The 17,812-nt window shown below is 35.1% G+C and overlaps 1 protein-coding gene across 1 annotated transcript; it reads right to left on the reverse strand.

The window, feature by feature from the left end:
- Positions 1 to 2,134: 2,134 nt before the first annotated feature.
- Positions 2,135 to 12,180, reverse strand: LOC132563322 (leucine-rich repeats and immunoglobulin-like domains protein 3). The gene is made up of 3 exons (XM_060228080.1): positions 12,111 to 12,180; positions 7,925 to 9,637; positions 2,135 to 2,322 (listed from the first exon to the last, which is right to left on the reverse strand). The coding sequence occupies exons 1-3, from the start codon at positions 12,178 to 12,180 to the stop codon at positions 2,135 to 2,137; spliced, it is 1,971 nt and encodes a 656-aa protein (XP_060084063.1).
- Between the last annotated feature and the right edge of the window lie 5,632 nt (positions 12,181 to 17,812).

Here is a 17,812-nt window from a genome sequence, read left to right on the forward strand (position 1 = left end):
AATGATGCTACATCATACAGTTGTTCCGGCCTTCTGGGACCGGTCAATGATGCTACATCATACAGCTGTTTCGTCCTTCTAGGACTCGTCAATGATGCTACATCATAAAGCTGTTTCGTCCTTCTAGGACTGGTCAATGATGCTATATCATACAGCTGTTTCGACCTTCTTGGACTCGTCAATAATGCTACATCATGCTGTTGTTCCGACCTTCTGGGACCGGTCAATGATGCTACATCATACAGCTGTTTCGTCCTTCTAGGTCTCGTCAATGATTCCACACCATACAGCTGTTTCGACCTTCTGGGACTGGTCAATGATACTACATCATACAGCTGTTTCGACCTTCTTGGACTCGTCAATGATGCTACATCATGTAGTTGTTCCGACCTTCTGGGACCGGTCAATGATACTACATCATACAGTTGTTTCGTCCTTCTGGGACCGGTCAATGATACTACATCATACAGCTGTTTCGACCTTCTTGGACTCGTCAATGATGCTACATCATGTAGTTGTTCCGACCTTCTGGGACCGGTCAATGATACTACATCATACAGTTGTTTCGTCCTTCTAGGACTCGTCAGTGATGCTACATCATACAGCTGTTTCGTCCTTCTAGGTCTCGTCAATGATTCCACATCATACAGTTGTTCCGGCCTTCTGGGACCGGTCAATGATGTTACATCATACAGATGTTTCGTCCTTCTAGGTCTCGTCAATGATTCCACACCATAAAGCTGTTTCGTCCTTCTAGGTCTCGTCAATGATTCCACACCATACAGCTGCTTCGTCCTTCTATTTCTCGTCAGTGATGCTACATCATACAGCTGTTTCGACCTTCTGGGACTGGTCAATGATGCTACATCATAGAGCTGTTTCGTCCTTCTATTTCTCGTCAGTGATGCTACATCATACAGCTGTTTCGACCTTCTGGGACTAGTCAATGATGCTACATCATACAGTTGTTCCGGCCTTCTGGGACCGGTCAATGATGCTACATCATACAGCTGTTTCGTCCTTCTGGGACCGGTCAATGATGCTATATCATAAAGCTGTTTCGTCCTTCTAGGACTGGTCAATGATGCTATATCATACAGCTGTTTCGACCTTCTTGGACTCGTCAATAATGCTACATCATGCTGTTGTTCCGACCTTCTGGGACCGGTCAATGATGCTACATCATACAGCTGTTTCGTCCTTCTAGGTCTCGTCAATGATTCCACACCATACAGCTGTTTCGACCTTCTGGGACTGGTCAATGATACTACATCATACAGCTGTTTCGACCTTCTTGGACTCGTCAATGATGCTACATCATGTAGTTGTTCCGACCTTCTGGGACCGGTCAATGATACTACATCATACAGTTGTTACTACATCATACAGCTGTTTCGACCTTCTTGGACTCGTCAATGATGCTACATCATGTAGTTGTTCCGACCTTCTGGGACCGGTCAATGATACTACATCATACAGTTGTTTCGTCCTTCTGGGACCGGTCAATGATACTACATCATACAGCTGTTTCGACCTTCTTGGACTCGTCAATGATGCTACATCATGCTGTTGTTCCGACCTTCTCGGGTTCGTTAGTAATATATTGTATGACCATTAAGGAGGATCGCTGTGAAGTATTTAATGAGTTGCCTTAAAGATCACATTAAAACTTCTTGAATAATAAGTTCACATTTATTTACTTTATCTGTACGTACTAGATCAGTAACCCTGTATGGCTTCGTTAACTAAGCCAGTTTGAGGTACAGAATTCATCTCAAAGTAAGTAGAGTTATTCCCCTTGGTGCGTTACTACTGGCCTAGTGCCTCGTCTTTGATAACTTCACATTTATAGGGGTTGATTATGATTCCTTCAATATATTTCAACACTTTATCAACATAGTATCACTAACTAGTCTATAATAACGTATTCCGTAAGTGTTACTTAAACTTCGATAATACAGATGATATTTTTTCTTAGCCGAACTGGTGGAGCTACTCACATCTGAAAAACATCTATATTCCAGAGCACGACAAAGTCCTCCTTATTCTTATCTACACCTTAAGATTAACATTTCCGGCCTATGTTCCTGATTTAATCTTACCAACAAAATTACTGATTACCCGTTTGTAAGCGTCAAGTCTGGCACATAGGAGCCCGGATCGCTATACAGTAAGAAAAGTGTAAATCTGAACTTATTGAATTAATTTTGTATAAACAAGAAACGCGAAGCAATATGTAGGTGGAAATGTTGATATTTAAACATTTCACAAACAATAAGAAGATGACTTTATATGGAACTATTTTCTGCTTACTTCCTGTCGCTGACAAACGCAAAGTTGGAAACCGCTGCTATTCCATCAGTGGTTGGGCTGTTCCGTTTACATAACGTCAAATAAACGACAATTGTTGTTTTTAAAGAGTTTAACTGAAGAAACTGCTTTCAAATGTAAAAAAAAATAACATTATTTTGTTTTGTCATTCACTGACTGTATTTTAACAGATATTTCAATGTGACATGTGTATTTATGTTTACTGGCATTTCTGTGTTTCCAGGTAAACAAATAGCAGGCATGTATTCCCCATAACACATATTTAAATGCCTGTAAATTGCATTATACTATTGGATGAACACAAAATTATTGTTAAATTCCTTTATATGGCAAAACTAACAGCTTATGAAAGAAATGTGTGTCTCGGTACCAATATTTCCGGAAGTGACGTAGACTTGTACCCGTGTGTGTTTATAGTCATCAAATCAGGTGGTCGAAGTTTATATTGCTACACAAATAAATAAAAACTGAAGTCAGCTGATCAATCTGTTAATGTAATTTAATTGTTTAAATGACATATAACACTTCTCCTCATCACACCATCCACTGGCAGTTTGTGATCGAAGGTTGCCAAAGTCCACACAGAAACCATATCTATATTATATACATTATACTAGGATTTAATTAACACGTGACCAGTATATACTCATGAAATTTCATTACTGAAAACACTTTCTATGACGTTCAGTCATGTGAATATGAAACAGTAGAAGTTCTAAGCATTGTCTTTATTCTCACTCATTTCACAGTCATTGTAAGTAAATCCAGTGTATTTATTTATTTTATTTATTTTTGTATCCGATTTCAGTTAAATAAGTCTGTTAGAGTTGTTACATTCATTTCTTATCTATTTAACGCGTTTTACGTCCGTTAACGACAAATTTGTTACATTGTAGGAATGAGATGTAGGAGTGATCTCCCTTGCATCAGGTTAGTTTAAGGCAGTCCAGATTATGTCTCTTTTAAAACGAACCAACGCGAGAGTGAACTTAAACAAGGGAAAAAATGTTTAAATATTGGACATAACTGGAAGGATTACATAGCTAGAAATAAATAATCTTGTAAATAGACGGAGGATTGATATGAAATTCCCAAATGATGTACATGGAAACATTTGTCACACAAAATTGTTACACATTTGCCAAAATTACATTTACAAAAGAGAGATAATTATTTTAATGTTTAGTACGGATTTTCATCATAAGAGAATAAAGTTAGAAATATTCTTCCCGTCAGTAAAAGATAAATCCAAATCACTTAGCCAGATTTATGTTACATGTTGTGGGTTTTGTTATTTCACGTTATCAATGAGAAGATATTCTCTCTCCAGAAAACAATGTAATTATGTAAACACATTAGGAATGCCATTTAACTATCTATCTCTACGTTTGTTTCTTTTGTACAGTCTATTTTCGCAGCTGACAAAGTCATTAGTTCTTATTTTCTCATTAAACTTTGCTGTTTAAAATATTGCTTTTATGATAAGAAAGAAACGATATTTGTTTAGGTGAAAAATCTGCTGTTTCTTCCTGTAATCTATTACAATGTATATCTTAACGCCGTTTTTTGTAATTTACTGTAGATGGTTGACTTAACAAACACGCTATTGATTTTAAGTTGTGCTGATGATGTTTAAAAAGTAAAGAGCTGATTACATGTCAAACCATTATACAGTCATTTTCATGTACAGCATTTCACATGTAACGACTACAATACAAAAGGTGATGAGAATCTGACAGAAATCGTGTGTGGCAAACCAAGACACATTTATACCCCAAATAGATATACACTGCATTTATCATAAACTTTATGAAATATCTATTCATTTATAAACTAGCTAGTAATTTATGAAGTATATAATTTATCCGATATATTTATAACAACTTATGAAATATCTATTAATCTATGAGACATCTATTAATTTATGAAATATCTATAAATTTATGAAACATCTCTATGAATTTATGAAATATAGATCCTTGATGAAATATCTCTGTTTTACAGTATCTTATGTTAAGTTATTATTTATTAATGTATGTTACTTCCCTTCATTGATAGAGACGCCATTTTTAGATCACGATATCTATAAAATTCCGAGATATGTTAATTAAAGATAAATCGCTGTTAATTTATTATTTATCTCTTTTTAATTTTTATGACATCTATTTATGTTTTTAAAATATATCGCTATCAATTTATCAGAAATATCTGTAATGTATTAGAGATTTCTTTCATTTTTTGAGATATCCATTCATGTAAGATATTTCTATTTGTCTATGAGATATCACTGTTAATTTATTAGACATCTTGGTAATTTATCGGAAATCTCTTTTTAATTTTTGAGAAATGTACGTATGTATGATATCTTTGTTATTTATGAGATATCCCATGGAAATCTGACACTACGAAATGTCTCTATCAAAGACAGATAGCGATTAAATTTTAAAATATCTGGATTACATATAGATAAATCTGTATATAATTTGAAGTCTTGAAGCGATATATCTTTGTTATTGTAGATAAATAATTAAAATTTTTTAAAATTTATTTTGGAATAAAATAATAAAAATGGCTGCCATATAAATGGTTATATGACTTCACCTTTACATCTATTTTAAAACTCAGCCATCTGACATCTCTGTCTAATTACTTTATCAGAGAACTAAGTATATACCATATACATAAAGATAGAGTTATGTTAAAACATCAAGTGTGAGAAAAATCATGTAAGGGAGACAACTCAATGCCCACCATATGTTACGTCATTTGATACGACGGGGGCTCTTGACTATGTTTGATATCTTTTTTCTGTCAAAAGTTATCAGGAAAAATATATAAATAATAATAATAACACTTAGAAAAATACTTAATATTACTTTTGTTTAATGACGCAAAAATATATATGACAAACAGTGTTTATTTCCAATAGTTATGAGTAAATGACACATGACACTCACGGCAATTTTTTTTTTCGTAAAAACTGAAAAATTTTATTCAGACTAATTACATAATACATCTGTCATGTAAACATGCTACATTCCACTACACTATTGGGGAAATGAAAAGACACCTTGACATCTTGATCACAAAATATCTCTTATACGTTATATCTCGTGTTGCAGATACTTTCCCATCTGGGCGGATTCAAACCCTCACCATGGCACGGACATACCAGAAACCTTAATACGTCAACCGTAACGCAAAACAAGTCGCCTGGAGATGTTAATGAAATAAAAAGTGAAACATTTACAAATCTATAATCTACAGAATTACTTTGAATAATTACAGTTAAAGGTGACACCAGATCCTTGTCCACAACAACATCGGTATATAGAACACAAACTTTCAGAAGACCTTGACCTAAGTGTCATGATGTGAAGATTGGTCATGATCTCGTGCAAAGTCCTTGCTCAGTTGCTCAAAGCTTCGTTTGAACTAACCAGCAGTTAGTGTATTTTAATTGCCACTGAAAAAAGGATTTACAATGCGAAATTATAAAACATATCAACGTGACCTGTCTCAACAGATCGAAAATTGTAAAACGTTAAATGATGTTCCAAATTTTGTTTAAAACATACCGATATTCGAGAATTAGCCTTGCCACAGTGCCTGATAACTTGTATTGAAACTCCGGCAAGAACGTACTCGACAATTTCAGCTTGATTTTTCCCAACAAGACATTGAGCATAAAATAATTACATCACACACTGTATATAGTAATTTCATCATCACAAGGTAGTCTATTTGTTAACCTAATAAACTGTAAAACATCAAATTGATTACAATAACACCATATAATCAATGTATTATTTTTTAGATCAGATAGTTTCTCAGTTAAATCCAATAAATCATTTTCCGTAGTAGTCTTACGTAACACGCATATGTATCTGATGTCACAGTCTTACACATTCCGGTGACATTGATCAATGCCCTAAATAGAACAGTCGCATGTTCGCACAATTACTGAAACATTCTATAAATAGATTGGTACTGTTTATAGTTAAAAAAAATAATATCTACAATACATTATAAACTATGAAATCAAGGTTGAGCAAAAGTTCTCTCTGGTAATTAGAGGAAGAGAATGCTGTATAGCTGATGATGTTCACGGGTCAAAATTTCGCGATTTTCCTTTGAAACGATTGAATAATGTTTCAATGAAGTAAAATTATCATCCCCGCGGAAACAGCCGTCTATACGTTATTTTCCATCTGAAGGTTTTATATCAACACAAATGTGAGATACAACACAGAAACGACCGACATAATGACAGAATTGTAATTCAAAATCGAATTCGACAAACTAGGACAAAATATGAAGAAAAGAAAGAATTTCATGGAGACTTATGAAAAAGTACAAGAAGAATAAGACCAGATGTTCCAGAAGAGTAAGCGTCTACTGCTTCATCGACGACACCCATGCGGAGCTCTTGGTCATCCAAGTGAGTACTGTCACGTTCTCAAATGAGAACAAGGTAAACAACAAGAACCAACAGGCAATCTAACGAACACCAAACACCCCAGCTTCATATCGTACAACGGAACCAACAGGCATACTAACGAACACCAAACACCCCAGCTTCATATCAGACAATGAAACAGAACTTAACCCATTGAAAGGCGTTGAGCCTGATCTAAATAGGCCTAAATATTGTTTATAGAGGAAACATGTTTATAAATGTATATACATGACTGACGGCGAGCGAGAAATATTCTCACCTGTATAACTGTATACCGGTTACATCTATATTTAGTATCAAGTCAATAAAGTTAATAAGATACCTATATAACTAACTTACATTCAAAATGACACGAAATATTTAAAATGTCTGCTAAAACATCAAGTCAACATTATTGACTGAATTCTTATTTTTGCATCATAATGATTAAAGTTGCATACTTAGCTGTTAATGACACCTTCAATTAATGCAATATTTCAGTAATTAAGCCCATCACACTGTAACACATCTACCATTCCATCCTTATTAAAAATAAAAACAACTACAACACACGATAATAAGATTCTGATTAGTTAGCTATGATACATACGAAATCGCTAATGATGCTTTTATAATCACTTATTGTAAAGCCAGCAAGGTTCTATATCTGAGAAATGTTTCTTAATATAGTTTTTAATTTATATTAAAATATTGATTATCAATTTTTATGATGACGGATAATCATAAGCAATATAACATGTCTCAAACATCAGAATAACCATGGTAACATAGGACATCTAGATACATAGGTAAACGACATTTACATTTTGATGAAAAGATAACCAAATACACAAGCGTGGGTAGTCTATAATTAATCCAAAATAGTTATATTACAGGCATGGACACGATATTACCTTAAATACCATATACCTTGTACTGTGATATACTTAGATGATATTAATGGCGGGTGTTCATCTGATATCACAAGTTGTAAATAAATCAATATGTTGTTAAAATATTTACAAAATACACTGTAAATATAGGACTATAATAATATTACACACGATCAGCTCTGCGAGAGAAGAAAAAGAACACACAGTACGGACAATAATGATTGATGATGAGCAGTGACCAGTGTTCCACTGTTGTATCCACATTTCTCTAGAAATAAATTATCGTCAGAAATGTGCTGCAAATTTCTCCGCTGATTATCTTCATCTGCACAAGTTCCATGAACCTGACCGGCTATTTTGAAGTGTACAATTCCTAAAACAGTACAATCACACATGAGCGGATTGTCCGAGACGGAAAGGCTACTCACCAGATAAGGACTGAGGTCATGCAAGAACGATAAATCAGAAATGTTATTTCCGTCCATTATAATTGACAGAGGTCCCTTAAGCCCGTGAAAAGCTCCGGGAGAAACTGACATTATGTGCGAGTTTTTCATTACAAGTACCCTGGCTCTCAGCCCCGAGAAGAAATTGTCGAAAAGAGTCGGAAACATGTTGTCTGATGCGTCTAATACGTCCAAGTGTCTTAGTGTCACAATGGCGTCTGTTGGTAGACGCTTGAGACGCATATCACGAATAATCAGCCTTTTCAGCGTGAGTTCAATTCCCTCGAACATGTTGTCTGTGAATTCTAATAAAGGATTTCCACTCATATCTAATTCCTGTAAAGACTGCAGTGATCCAAACGTATCGTTGGAAATATGGTTTATTTTGTTGTATGAAAAATCCAAAATTTTCAATGTTCTAAGCGGCCTTAATGCCATAATCCAAAAATAACCCCCTGGAAGTCGAGCATTCGAAATAAGCAGAGTTTCAAGCGTCTCTTCGAGTCCAGAAAACGCTTTTGCTGCAATAATCCTGAGATCTGTCCCACGAAGATTAATTTCTTTAAGATTTGAAAGCATCACAAATGCTCTGTCTTGTATATGGTCAAGCTTAATGTTTTGCGAAAGGTTTATACTGACCAAACTGGTCAATTTCAAAATGGCAGAAGGAATAACGTGTAGCATGTTTCCAGACAAATCTAAGTGAGTCAAATTTTCGAGACCTTCGAATATGTTTTCTTTTGCTAATGCCATTTCGCATTTATTTAAACCCAAGTATTTTAACGATCTTAGATTTAAGCCAAAGAAAGGTTCACCATCTAAATGTAGGGGGTACTTTCCGTTACTGCCCAAATAAAGACTTTGTAATTTTGTCATGTTAGTTAAGAAGTTTAAATTATTGAAGTCTAACCCAACATTTTCTAAGTAAAGAGTTTGCAAAGTTGCGCGTAAATGGGTGAAGGCATTATCGGATATTTTAGTGAACTTGTTATGACTTAAATCAAGTTGTAATAGATGAGACGTAGGGAATCTTCCACCATTAAGTCTGACAGCACTGTCCTGGACATTGTGTCTCAAAGACAGACGGTCTAATCTCATCAGTCTCTTTAAAAAATTAATATTGTTGAATCTAAGATTGATATCGTCCATTAATAGTATTCGGAGTGTCGATCGTATTGGTCGGAACACATCATCCCGGATTCCTCCGAACCTGTTGTGACTCAAATCCAACTCTTCAATCTTTAATCCACGGAACATAGACTTGTTTAAATTCACGCTTTGGAAGGAATTGTTAGATAGAATTAATTTTCTTATGATGGCGTTTTTAAATTCTTCCAGATTTGGAATGGTTGAAAGGCGTTTACTACCGCAGTCGAGTTTAGACACTATCATTGTATCGTTCTCACTTCCCTCCTCTAGTGTACATATACAATGCGCAACTTCTGGACACGAAGTGGCATACAGCTCCACTAGGCACTGGAGAAGTAAAATCCAGCACGTTACCCTGCTTCTACGAGTCATCCCAGCAGCTGCAAAGTACAAAACATATTTTAGGAAATAGCTTGAAAACAACATTTTGTGACAAGTAAACAACAACAACAGGATCTTAATTTAAACACAAATTAGATGAAACTATGGCAAAATTTGAACGAAAGAAACATTAACATTTGGACTCCTGAAAAAGAATTCAGTGTTCAGGAAGGATAGCCCTCTTGTGCTTCGTCGATGACACCTGCCATTTAAATATTGGCCAAGGATATGTAATATTATCTTATAAAATCATTATGACGACCGTAGAACTTCCCCATCAACTCTATGTTGTAAGTTTTCCTGTCTGAAAAACATGCTATTGGGGTCATCGAATCAACTGCAACATGCACACGCCATACGTTCGGGATGCATTTTGCGATAAAATGATGAACATATTAAGGAATAGCGACCTATTATCAACCTTCATCTAAGTATACACTTTTGTAAATCGAGGAAGTTTTGTTTGTGAACTTCCCGGTGATGATCCATAGGAAACATCATTATAACACATCAGAAACTAGAAAATGTGTAACCGTCATTCTACCGTTCCCGGCAGATCACTTCAGATATGTCAGTATATGTCTAATTTCCAAGGTAAACAGTAATTCGTTATTAAATGGGAATAAGGTGTGATTTCTTCAGAACACATTAAACGTCTTATCAACGCTGTAGATGTGAGGTAGATTTAAAGAGTTTAATCGCCTTTATATATAGTATCCATTTCAAAGTCACCAAAGATTAAGGATTTATTTTCTTCCTGTTTTGAACGTAATAATAAATTATGTATCCATTGAGGCTCTGAATTATGTGTGCAGTAGTTTTATGTTTAAGTGTTCTCACTTTACCATTCCATCAAGTCAAGGAGATGTAGCTTACTGTGAGTCGGCCGATAGCGCTATTTAATTCACTGGGTCTCCTAAGGGCCATTATGTTGTATCACGTCTACCTCCCCTCATTATTGAGGCCTTAGAAGGGAGACCTTATTTAGAAAAAATGTCTCAGATAGTAAGTTTACAAAACATATCTTGTCGTTTATTATTGCAACTGAGCTTGATTTAAAACAGAAAAAGAACATTCAGCTTAAAATGTGTTTACTATTGGCTTTAAATAGGAAAATATAGAAGTATGAAAAACGTGAGACTTTCCCTATGAACTGTATGGATACCTTCATTTTCGACGTACACTGAGTGGATATAGACGGTGTAGCTCGTTCTTGGACTTATTTACGACCTGTCATATTTAGTACGAAAATAAGTTGTTTTATCAACTAGAATCAAATATTTCTAACATTGGTGAATGAGAACCATTGAATGAAATTAATCATTTATCAATATTTTTTCGTGAAATATCAGTCAAACGTCCAATACACTAATAATACAAAATAGAATATTCCAAGAGAAACACTTTCCTTTGATTAATCAACCAAAACCAGTTCATGGTATGATTAATTTCTGTAATACATTACGTATACGATAGATCTTGTATGTGTTCTGATGAGCTTAACTTCCATTTTAATCAGCGACCTAAACTACTCATGTTACACTACCGGTCAATGAAACATCTATAATACACGTAAATATGATATGTCCCCGTCTTGGGCCCATTTCTGCCCATATGTCTTCCGATCCCAGGTCTGTGTAATGGCGGGAAAGTTAGGCTCCATCGTCAGTGCATCACGTGGGAACCATTAATCTTATCATCCTCCGACGAAATGACAATAAATGACTGTCATTTGTGGCAAATAGAATTCAAATTAGAGCCTTGATTGGGGACCTCTCACCCACTGTAAAATCCATCACATATATTCGTCATCCAATAGTTATTTACTGCGGGACATGCACCAGCATGCTTTACCGCATGTTAATGCAGAATTGTTAATACGTTCGACGGAGAGAGTAAATGTTAATACAGTTAAGGGAACACGCCTCGTATTGCATCCTCTGTAATACATATGGTACTTCCCAACTTGTAAAACAAACAGTTGATAGGTCAGGTACATATAAATATGATGTAACGACCAATTATCTTATCAAGTAAGTAAGTATTTTCTCTCCTAGTCGTTGTCTAAAATCATGGCCTCGTGCATTTGTGATAGTCGGGACAGGTACATCCAGCCCACACTCTCTGACACACAACATCATCCGAAGAGTTGCTGTAACACTAACACATTTTAAGTCATGTTTATAAACACTGAGTTTCTAAAAAAGTCAAAAGTATACATGCTTACTAAGTAACGCGGTCCACAACAAACGCATGCGCTTGACGTTCTGTTCAATTTATCATTATTCCGATACACAAATCGACTAATTAACTGTGACATTAGCCGTCCCAATCTTTGATGTAATATTTCTCACCGATTAAGATTTTCCGAATCCTGCTTCTCGTTACTGATAATTCCTAGAGCACCGAAAGAGCAGAGTGATGTGATTTAATTCACTTTTCCCAGTAAATTCCATCTATAGCAAAACTGACATGGACTCCTGTAGTTCACACGTGTCCTTTGAACAAGGCTTTCCTCGCGCTTCATTGCTAGTGGCGGCATCGTTCGAAAGTCGTTCTAGAACAATAGTATGCGAGCTTTATTATATTTCAATGACGCTTTTCATGTGGTGACATCGTTTTCGGAGTTTCATTACAGAAAATAAAATTTACAGACACTAGCTTGTACTTACTCTTTCACGGTGATATTTAACAAAGTAGGGATACTATTTTTCTGCTCCACAAGAACTAAAGACACGTGAACAGAACTAACATAAGTCGTGGTGACTATAAAGTCTATCAATCAATACACTATAACATTCTCGATTCCGGGAACCATAAAACTAAATCATTGACCAATACTAGTTTTTCATTATGTAACCAATTTCGTTCCCGGGAACGTTATCCTCAGACTCCTTCTGGTAAATGTCATTTTCCGTCCCTTGACGTGCTGTTCCGGGATATCAGTTACAATCAATATAACAATATTTCTGTTTATGACGGCAGACAAATTCCTCAAATCAATGCTATTGTGTGTATGCATTGCAGATTGTATGTAAACAATATTTATTCTTAAAACACGTGTATATATATATATATCTAGGAGTACGAATGCACGAGTGTATCTATACACAAGGTGGGGCAACAATGTAGACGCGGCATCATTTCGTTCAGTTATATCAAATTCTATTTATGTCAAAGATGCCATTTACTTGTGGGTTTTTTTTCTACAATCTGTGGGAGGCATCATCGATTTCCGATTGTAGCTTTCACCATTGAGATATTGGAGGTATAAAAATAGGTGTAACTTCGAGTAATTCTGTCGTCTTTAAATTCTCATTTTGATTTATCTCGATATTTACACTTTTAGCTTGGTACTTTATTTTGCACACTACACCTACGCCTCCTACCACAGAACGGCGTGGAACCCATCAGGTTTTACGACTGTGTTCTCAGAGAAACCACTCCCGAACCGGTATTGAAAAAGACACCGCAATTCAATCAGTTGCCTTTAACGACACAAAGTGGTCAGCAGACTGGCCTTTTCCAATCTTAGACGGTTTACGATTTTTCAGAATATTCATTTTTGTAATTTGACTTCACAGTGACTACGCCATTTTCTGTGGAATTGAGATCGCCGAAATTTAACAACAACATGGTTGTGGTATTGTTGCTCAGATGATGATGATGATGGATGATGATGATGATGATGATGATGATGATGATGATGATGATGATGATGATAATGATGATGATGATGAAAATACTTGATATTATTAGTTAATATTCATATGAAGAGCAGAGCAGGAAAAATAAGTGAAATAAAAGAGACAAGAACAAGTCGCGCATTCTGATTCCAACATTCATGGCGTTCTAATGTTACTGGTGTTATTGAACGACCAGTAATTACAAAAGTTGTGAGCAAAAGAAAACGTTCAAAATTGTCTGATCAGCCTAGGATGTTTTTTTTTTTATTTTATTTTGCTGTGGTTTTTTGCTCTCACAATAGCTAAAGTCATATACAAAATCACTTTGACTTATGCCTGCACGAGATTACATCGTTTGAGCTAACGATACTAAATGATTATGTACTACATGATGAAAAATTTATCTTACACACCAAAAGGATCAACGATCTATCGTCTTTGTCATGTGATCTTTTTGACTAATGACGTTGCCACAAAATTTCTAACGCTACGTGACACTAGCTTTAACCACCATTTAACAGGCTTTCTACGACTGATAGTTTTCATCAACAACTTGTACAATTACAAAAACAATGGCTGATGGGAATATGCACGACAATATATAGTCTTTAACGTATTCTGGTAAAATTTAATTGCTTTGAAGAAGTGATTTTTGAGAGAATTTTTTAGCTGACTTAAGATGAATCTGATCATTCATTTGCACTTCTGGCGATTTATTCATTCTATAACTAGCGCCCTCTGTCACACAGTGAAATTATAAAGGGCTATAATCCATCAGTCAAGATCGGTAATTGTCACATGTTGATACAGGAATACAGCTGGGACTGAGCATGTAGCGATGATACAAAATAAGTGGTTGTCTATCAAGTCTGAACAAATGTTGGCACTGCGCTAGCATAGTAAGTTGCCAATTAGGCGATAACCAATAAACTTTCCTCATTTCCCAAGTTGTCATGCCTTTTCCATACATCTGTGTTAAAAGTATATCTATATATATGCATGGTAGAGCTTCAAATTACACCCGATCATGACAAACGAATGGTTCGGATTAAATTAAATAGCTATACTTTTATAGGAACGATCCCATCATTCCATGAATCATTCTAAATACGGATTTCTTTGGCCCGTCAAACCCATGACTACGAATATGAATATGTCAAGTATTTATATATTCTGATCATAAACTGAAGAAAAAAACATAAAGAAAATACCAACATGTCCACAAAAATAATAGTCCAAACTCAAATTCAATAAAACTAAGGCAAAATGTAAGCCAAAGCAAGATTTACACCGATTCTCTTGAAAAAGTACGAGTATTATAAGATCTGGTGTTCAAGAAGAGTGAGCGTTTTCAGCTTCATCGACGACACCTACCATGTTAAATCTTGGCCAATTCAAGTAAGTAATATCAAGTTCTCAAATGTGAACAAGGTGAACAACAACGGAACCAACAGGCAAACTAACGAGCCACAAACACGCGCAGCTTCCTATCACAAAAAGATATAGAATATTTCTCAATAAGATCACTATGGCGACTATAAAACTTCACCATAATTTTCATCTACTAGTATCTTCTGAAACCTGTGCTATGAGCTTGCCCAAAAATCGGAACAGGACCTTGGATATTGAATCAACAGTGTTATGTTAATGCCATAGGCAGCGGATGCAGTGATATTGGTATCAAGAAATAGAATATTCACCGTAGGGAAATTGGTGGAAAGCTGTCTGTGTTGGTTTCGTTGTAAAAAAAGATCGAGATAAGCAGCTGATGTAAAAGAATCTGTGGTGGCTTTGATTTTCAATTCTGGTGGGTAGATTGGGCATAGTCAATAAAATTCCTGTTATTTAAAGACGTCATCAATATATCTGAACGTGAGATTAAACGACTTTGCAAGGTCTTTGTTGAACCTGGTTTGATAAGCTCTTCAATAAATTCAGCCTTCTATGAAAAACAAATGTCAGCTAACAAAGGGCGCGTTTAGTTCCCATAGGTATGTCAGTAGTCTGTTGGAAGATCTTACTACAAAACTCGATGTTGTCAACAAGAAACGACTTTCTCTAAATCAAGGAATCGGGAATCATTCAGGTTGTGTACTAATGATCTTTTTTTTTACGACATATCTATCAGGCTACAGAGCCGGATTGGAATCTTGTGAAAACCTAATCCTTCAAATGTCCTGCTTCACATCCGGTCTCACGGCATTTCAGGAAGGTCGTTTATAAATGAGACAAGATACACAATAGCAGGTGGATTTAAGTGATCATATCGCTAATAAAGGAGTGTTATAGAGACGACACAAAACGATTTAAGAACATTATCGTTTTTGTTTTGTTCAAATGGTGTCTACTCCTAAGTACTCTCGTTCCTTTCCGTTTTCGTTACTCCCATTTCTTTCTTGATTTCCCGTCACATCTTTCGATGCCCTGTTCTTCGTCCTCTCTCTTTTACTTCCCTTCCTTTAATTTCTTCATCTCTCTTTCATCCTCGTTTTTCCGGTTCCCTCCCTTTTTCGTCACATTCTCACAGTTTCATACACTTGTTTTCGTCCTGTTGCATTCTCATCCATCCTGTCTCTACCATAGTTTCTCCTTACCTAACTATACACTGTGTATCATCTTTTTTTCGTGCTTTCCTGGCTCCTTCTAATCCCGTGCTTTATTATACTGCCGTCGCTCGTTGCTATGTTTAAGACTCTCTTTCATGAACTATTGTCTCGCCTCATCATTGCTAAACTATTTGCCCTTCTCCTTTCAGCGCTCTTCTCTTCTTCCACGATTCCGGGTTTGTCTTTCATTATCTTCTCATTTCCTAATACGTCATCAACGCTTGAACGTTAGGCAATCCGCCAATGGTACGATACATAACAGCTCTACATGTGTGTTGTAATAGAAGCGGGTATATGCTGAAGCAATTAACTCAAGATAGTGATGGTGAACTTCTTGTAAATCAATAAGTCTTTCGAGATATTTTTGTTTCCAGAACAAATATACAACAAAGACACCATATATCTATTATCATTCACAAGTAAAAACAAAAAAAAATGAAAAAGAATGTTAAATCCAACCCGCGCAGGATATCAGAATTATCCTCAAGAAGACATCGTCGAGCTTGTAACACAATAGTTTGTTAAGTTGGATAGATTGTCAATGTTGAAACTATTTACATCATAAATGGGTTGATATTTTTATATTTATTAACAGGCAGGAAGGAATACAAAATGTGATATATTATTTAAACTGTATGAGAAACTCTGAAAAGAAACTCACAATTTCTCTTCAATTTCAAGTCATGCATGATGTGTTAAAAGATCCTGGTTTATCGATACACCAATTTCCTGTTTAAATTCTGCCCCATGGGTATACTTTATCAAAAAGGAAATCACAGACAAAAAAAAAATGATTTTCTTTTCATTTCTTTTACTGTATTGCTTTTCATTTCATTTTTATTCATTGATCTATCAATGTTGGTTTCATATATAATATGAGGACCATAATCAATATTAGACTTACATCTTCACTGTGATTTAATATTCTTTCCGGGAATGGGATTTTCATATTGATTCATCAACATTGTATCTTGATTGCAAATGTTGTGTAGAGCTGCCCGATTGAGTTTGATACCGAAACCAAGTTTCCAACGGAACATGAACAGAAGTGACTTTGGGTTCGAAATGGAAGCTAGTATGATATATGTCCTTAATATTCTGTTGGTCATTGGCTGGTCCTAATAAGGAGATAATGATGGACAAGGAAAGGTTTATTCCATAAAATCAGACATCAACCCGGGAGTAGGAACACAGTAATTTACTATCATTAGTATCAGTACAGATCTGTAACATCTGCTAGATTAGAGCCAAAATAAGGATGTGTTATACGTGTTCTTCAATTCAGTCACCTACCCAGTACCTGTTTCCAACATCATGTTCACATAGATAGTTCAGAATACAAAAAGTAATAATGATTGGAAAAATACACTCAATAAATGTTGTAAATACTATCTAATTTATAGTAGTCATTGTGTACAACTTTATTTTGTAGTTATCATTGTGTACAACTTTATCTTATAGTTATCATAGTGTACAACTTTATCTTATAGTTATCATAGTGTACAACTTTATCTTATAGTTATCATTATGTACAACTTTATCTTATAGTTATCATAGTGTACAACTTTATGTTATAGTTATCATAGTGCACAACTTTATCTTATAGTTATCATTATGTACAACTTTATTTTATAGTTATCATTGTGTACAACTTTATCTTATAGTTATCATTATGTACAACTTTATCTTATAGTTATCATGGTACAACTTTATTTTATAGTTATCATAGTGCACAACTTTATCTTATAGTTATCATAGTGCACAACTTTATCTTATAGTTATCATAGTGCACAACTTTATTTTATAGTAATCATTGTGTACAACTTTATCTTATCGTTATCATAGTGTACAACTTTATTTTATAGTTATCATAGTGCACAAC

Source organism: Ylistrum balloti, unplaced genomic scaffold (assembly GCF_031769215.1).
Source record: "Ylistrum balloti isolate Yb309-2 unplaced genomic scaffold, AGI_CSIRO_Ybal_v1 Utg371680, whole genome shotgun sequence".
NCBI lineage: Eukaryota > Metazoa > Mollusca > Bivalvia > Pectinida > Pectinidae > Ylistrum > Ylistrum balloti.

Bases quoted from the DNA above. Each gene is read 5' to 3' on its own strand.
- LOC132563322 (XM_060228080.1), bottom strand. From the start codon at position 12,180: ATGCCGCCACTAGCAATGAAGCGCGAGGAAAGCCTTGTTCAAAGGACA. The intron at 9,638-12,110 runs GTCAGTTTTGCT...TGTACTTTGCAG, and splicing joins TGTGAACTACAGGAGTCCAT to CTGCTGGGATGACTCGTAGA. The intron at 2,323-7,924 runs GTGGATACAACA...TGCGTTTGTCAG, and splicing joins TAATTTATTTCTAGAGAAAT to CGACAGGAAGTAAGCAGAAA.